Source organism: Neofelis nebulosa, chromosome 6 (genome assembly GCF_028018385.1).
Source record: "Neofelis nebulosa isolate mNeoNeb1 chromosome 6, mNeoNeb1.pri, whole genome shotgun sequence".
NCBI lineage: Eukaryota > Metazoa > Chordata > Mammalia > Carnivora > Felidae > Neofelis > Neofelis nebulosa.
The window spans coordinates 143614257-143620379 of NC_080787.1; the positions used below are offsets into that span (position 1 = coordinate 143614257).

Genomic DNA, 6123 nt, shown 5'->3' on the forward strand with positions numbered 1-6123 from the left:
AATACTTCAAGCTATTTAGCATTCCTATACAATTATCTTAAAAATCAAAGACTAGTTAATATATGTATTTTAACTTCAATAACAAAAATGATACTTACTCCTAATAGGATGGAGAGACTTTCATTCAAAATCCAGAACGCCATCACGACAGCTTTGCTCTTTTGCTGTCAGCAAATTATTTCTTTCATTCACCTGAGCCTGGATGTTGTATCCCGAGTAAGGGCTTCCCTGGTAGACTATTTTGTCTTTTTGTCTTAGGAAGCACCTAGTGGGAGCTGCTCTCGAGGAATTTCTAATTAAGGACTTCTTGCCAAAGGCACATCATCAGGCTGACATGCCTCCTGACCTGGGTGAATACAAGGCAAGTCTCTGTCTAATGATTCTCTTCCTCAAAGATTTCATAAGAAAAGAAAGCTCGTTTTATGAAATTATCCTCATGTACTTTATACCCCATTCATTTTCTACATGATTGCAGCCAATACGATAATGAGTCTTTATGTAAATTTGAGAAATAACCTCATTGCCAAGGGTTGGATACAGCAAAACACTTCACTTGAACTTTCTCTATTTTGTTTTCCCTACTTTGCTTCTTCCCCCCGCCCCCTGAAAAAAAATTCTTTTATAGAAGATAGAGAATGGTGGGAAACAAATACAAATTAAAGAGTCTTTCAGAAGATGGAGAAGAAAAGAGAAAAGATCTTTGGGTGTGATTGTGAAGAGTGAACTGGACGACATTTGTGGGGTTGATGGAATAAATCCTATGTTTCCCCCAATCCCCCTGGGCCCACCCATGAGATAGATGAGAACGTCCTTTTATACTTAGTGATTCCAGGCGGGGCTGTGCATGAACCTGGCCATTCCACGGTTTTGTGGTAAATACATAGTTAAATACAATAACTATGACTACTTTGGTAGACAAAGTTGTTCCAATGGAAGCAATTTTCTGGTTAGTCCTGGCCCAAGTATTTCATTAAAAAATTTCAGACAATTCAGATGAAATAAGAGGAGACAATTGCCTAAGCTTCTGTGTCTTTCTGTGGTGAATCTGTTTAGGGGTGCCACAAGAATTAAAAAAAAAATTAGGCCTGGTAGAAACAATAGTTTGGTATTCATTGACTTAAGTCCTCCTCCTCCCCCTCCTCCTCCTCCCCCTCCCCCTCCTCCTCCTCCTTCTTCTCCTCCTCCCCCTCTTCCTCCTCCTCCCCCTAAATCCTAAATAAATAATCCAGGCACTAAGTTAAGAACTATCCCAGTATTGCCCAATTAAATCATACATGAACTCTATGGGGTACTTATTAAAAGCTCCATTACACAAATGTGGAAACTGGCCCAGTGAAGTTTCTTGCAATAGGAACCATTGGGACTTGAATTTGGTTCTCTCTGACTTGAGCAACTTTATTATTAGCCATTCCCTTATATGGTGCTTTTTAAAAATTAAATACTAATATATATTAAATACTAATATATGTTCATCAAGCATACTTAAATACAGATATTAATTTCATCCCTATGAATTGGGCACATTTAAGTTCTAGGAATTAGTTTAATTTATTAATTACAAATAACAAGTTATTATATGTGATTATGTATGTTGTCTATTTCTTTTTTTTTTTTTTTTTTTTTTTTTTTTTTAATTTTTTTTCAACGTTTTTTATTTTTATTTTTGGGACAGAGAGAGACAGAGCATGAACAGGGGAGGTGCAGAGAGAGGGAGACACAGAATCGGAAACAGGCTCCAGGCTCCGAGCCATCAGCCCAGAGCCTGACGCGGGGCTCAAACTCACGGACCGCGAGATCGTGACCTGGCTGAAGTCGGACGCTTAACCGACTGCGCCACCCAGGCGCCCCAATATGTTGTCTATTTCAACATAATGATAATGAGTTCTAGAAAATCAAAATGACCCATACGATCCAGTAATTCTACTGCTGGGTATTTGCCCCAAGGAAATGAGAACACTAATTCAAAAGGATATATGCACCCCTATGATTACTGCAACATTATTTACAATAGCCAAGATATAGAAGCAATGTATGAGATGAAAGTCTTATTTCAAGGCAGGTGTCTCCATGTCTGCTAGCTTACCATACTAGATTGGAACAAATCCCACGTACATTTTCAAACACCTGTATTTCTAGACATCTTGAACTTGGTATTGCAGGTTAAGCGTTTTGACGAATGGTTGCATTTTCTATTTGTCATCCAGCCCTGACTACGTTACGTCTTTTGAGCCTGTTTCTCTGTTTGTTTGCTCAGGCTCATTATCATATCTACCTCATAGAGCTGATCCTCACCCTCACTTCCCCTAACCAACACTTACACACCCACGCTCACAAACACACACACTCACACTCATGGGAGATGTTGCCTTGTTTAGGAGAAGTGTTAGATTTACCAGTAAAAATCTAGCAACGTTGCTGCTCTTTAGAAAAAGACCTCATTCTTGAGGAATTTCCCCCTCTAGAAATGGATAAAAATACAGGCATTTTGGCAGCATTAACCTGAGGTTAGAGTGCACTGAGTGAAAAAATTTTCAGGAGCCTGTTTAATAGTGAGCAGTATAAAGATGTAAAGTCTTCATGTTCATTTCCTTAAGCCAATAATCATCCATGATGAAATGATTTGTTATTTCTGAAGTGTTTAGGATTTACATATCTTAGAGGCCTTATTCAGTTGGGTTATAAAAATTAATTCAGAGAGAATACATCTAGAATTTTATACTATCTCGTCTATTTTAGATTCACTAAGTGTGACGAAGGCTGGAACTTTCCAGCCTTCTGTACTCTTCACACAGCGTTACAAATGAGAGGCATGTATTGTTGAATAATAATGTGTAGTCTCATTTCTTTTTGTTAATTGCTCAGACTATTGCTAATGCTACAGTAAAAATAAAATGTAAAGGCTTAGGTTTAAAAACACATTTTGTCATGCTCCTTCCTTATTTCTAAAATGCCATGTGTTTTATTCCTCATTTGAATATGTAAAGGCACGTTGTGTTCAAGTGTATAGCTATTATTCATTTAGAGCCCACAAAAATGGTTCATGGTTGCATTATAAGAGTATAACTCATGACTTTACTTCAGCGTTTTTCCTCAGACATTTTATTTTTGTAGAACTTGCAGTGATATTTAGTTTACTCATATGAAAAATATGTGAACTTCAAATTATATTCAAATTCATTCAGAGCTCAACACTTTTGTGCAGTGGATGTACATATCTTTTCATTTCAACCTTTCTATTTTCACATTTAAGAATAATCGGATGATACCACTGGTTGGTTTACAATATTGGAATCAGATCTCATAAGACTCAAGCTATCTTATACCACACGCCTACATCCAATTCCATTCAGCCTCTGGGCTCCTTCTTGGAAGCTTTCTGTTTGGATACATAAGATGTGGTTCCTCTCATTAGTTTAAATTTACCTGGGGAAAGTTTGGGGATGCCTATGATCCCCAAACTGCCTCCGTTTTTACTTCAGTGAAGTACAGATTACAATTTAAATCAAGGCTATCTGAATCATTTCCCTAGAATCAGGGCCAGGTTAATGGGATTGCAAATAAAGAGACAGAAAATTGTAAAAAATCTACTAAAATGATATAAATGCTCAGAATTAGTTTCACCTAGTTGTTTTCATTCCTGAACAGAAGTGCCCATTTCATCTGAGAATTTCCTCAAAACAAACAAAATGAAATTTGCATTGTTTGTTTCCAAAGCAGATTACAGTCTTTCTAATTAAATGAACGCACTCACTGGCTTTTCCAGTTCATCACAAAAGATGATGTGGGTTTTTTCCTTTGTGAAGATCACTGATAACAAACTATTTTTAATGGTAAAAGTAGGAGGGAAACAGAACAAATATATTTATAAAGGTAGGTTAATTGCTTGTGTGTCTGAACACAAATTCCACTCTGTCTAGATGACATTCCAGGACAGGATTTGCTCTACTATATTTTGGTCCTTATTGGTTTCTTAGTTGAACAGTTGACCCAACAAAGAAACACTTTGATCTTCCAGGGCAAGACTGATGATCGTAACTTTTGCTACTTTTTTGCATACTAAAATCTAAGCTCCCTGTAGATATAGCAGAGTACTTAACAGTATAAAAATAGCATTGCCAAATTTTCCTCTTCTAAGTGCTAAACATATTTTTGCCTTTTCCCCAAAGCAATGTAAACATGTAAGTATTAATTTAAAAAGATGAAAAAAATAAAAAAATAAGACATAAACACATATCATCTCAAATCCTTACATGGTTATTTTGAGGAGCATTTGTTGTGATAATTATGTAATTATATTAGACAAATTACATGTTATATAAATTCCATTTTTTAAAGGGAAAGCAGAACAAAAGAAAAACCAAGCCCATACATTAAAATATATCTGATATTGGGGAGCCTGGGTGGCTCAGTTGGTTAAGTGTCTGACTTCGGCTCAAGTCATGATCTCACAGTTTGTGGGTTTGAGCCCCGCTGAAAGTGGAGAGCTCACTTTGAACCTCTGTCTCCCTCTCTCTCTGCCCCTCCCCCACAAAAGAAAATTAACATTAAAAAATAAACAATAAATATATCTGATCATAGAATGAATTTTAATTAAATGTATCATCAATCCCCTACCTTTTGCTGCATTAAATATATCATATTTTTATTTCCGGAAACATTGTGCGCTCTTAACATCCATTTAAAATGATGCCGGGTCACAAATGTAGTTAACCTTATCCAGTTTGAGCTTTTTTCCCCTACTGATGGCATAATTCTTTCATTTTTAAAAAAATTAAAAAAAATTTTTTTTAATTTATTTTTGAGACAGAGACAGAGCATGAATGGGGGAGGAGCAGAGAGAGAGGGAGACACAGAGTCTGAAGCAGGCTCCAGGCTCTGAGCTGTCAGCACAGAGCCCGACGCGGGGCTCGAACTCACAGACCGTGAGATCATGACCTGAGCTGAAGTCGGAAGCTCAACCGACTGAGCCCTAATTTATACACAACTTTCATAATTTCAAGTGAATAGTTACTGAAACCAGCGCATGTATCACTTGGTGCTGGACGCAGTGGGCAGAAGAGGTCTGGATTCCATTATTGAGAAGCTTCCAATGTAGTAGGGAGGCTGCAGGTGCACGTGCGATAAGCCAAGAACCATGAAACGTGAGCGCATCCTCGAGTGGTTGGGACTGCACACCTGGGACCCACCGAAGCACAAAGACCTAGATGAGGATTTAGTCTAGACAGAATTCTCTCTAAAGGTGGATCAAGTCCAAACTTACATGGTGTGAAGACGAGAGGGAGGCAAACAAGTTTAAGTTTCTGTGTCTCCTAGAAGATGAGTTTAATAAGTCTCCCGCGTCACCTTTGGATAATGGTTCAAAAGACAGCAGAACGAATATTTCGTTTCTTACCCCAGACTAAGTGGCAACAAAATGTCCAGTTTTGCCGGTTTAAACTTTGTGTTTTAGGAATCTGGTGAAAGCCAGAGTTATCATGCGCTTTACACGTTTTATATTGTGTCTACCATATATTGGAACTTAGTAGAAGTTAAATAAACACGGAAGCACATTCATTCTTCCGTTTTTTTAACACATAAGAGAATTCTGTACAAATCCCTCTGCAGATACAGTCCCCGGATTTTCAAGCAGTCAGGATTTTCCCTTAAAGTTGAAAAGCGAGAAGGCAGTTTTCCTGTCTAGGCAGTGAATCATTTAACTTCGGAGTTCACGAAAATTTAAAGTTTAAGAAGGCTAGTCTAGAAATCCGTTCTTTGCATATTCAAGCTGTTCCTCTCTCAAAAGTCAAAGTGGATGCCAGAATTCCATAGATTTCATTTTTCGAGATGAACATTCATATTTGAACATATTTCAAGGCAGATGGTTTACAGTTCATGTATTTGTTGCCGTTTTTCTGCCACAACAACTAAATATTGAAGCCACATATTTGTGATGAGGAGAGCAGTTCTAAACCATCTCCCTGCTGCTCTCTCAAGCTGCGTGCCCACTGATCCCTGGTGTGCTGTAGGGGTGGGTTCTGGGGAGTCACGCGATGAATTACATCCATTTGATTTAATAGACGGGGGGGGGGGCAGAGTAACATAAAACAAGCTTCCTATAAATAAATATTTCTTGTAACAGCCATG

At 37.8% G+C, this 6123-nt stretch overlaps 1 protein-coding gene across 1 annotated transcript in view; it reads right to left on the reverse strand.

Moving 5' to 3' along the window:
- Nucleotides 1-143, reverse strand: part of NOX3 (NADPH oxidase 3) — a 62626-nt gene extending 62483 nt beyond the window's left edge. The window contains exon 1 of the mRNA XM_058735757.1: nucleotides 99-143. Coding sequence (XP_058591740.1) covers nucleotides 99-143 — 45 coding nt within the window. The remainder of the gene's footprint in view (nucleotides 1-98) is intronic.
- Nucleotides 144-6123: the final 5980 nt, after the last annotated feature.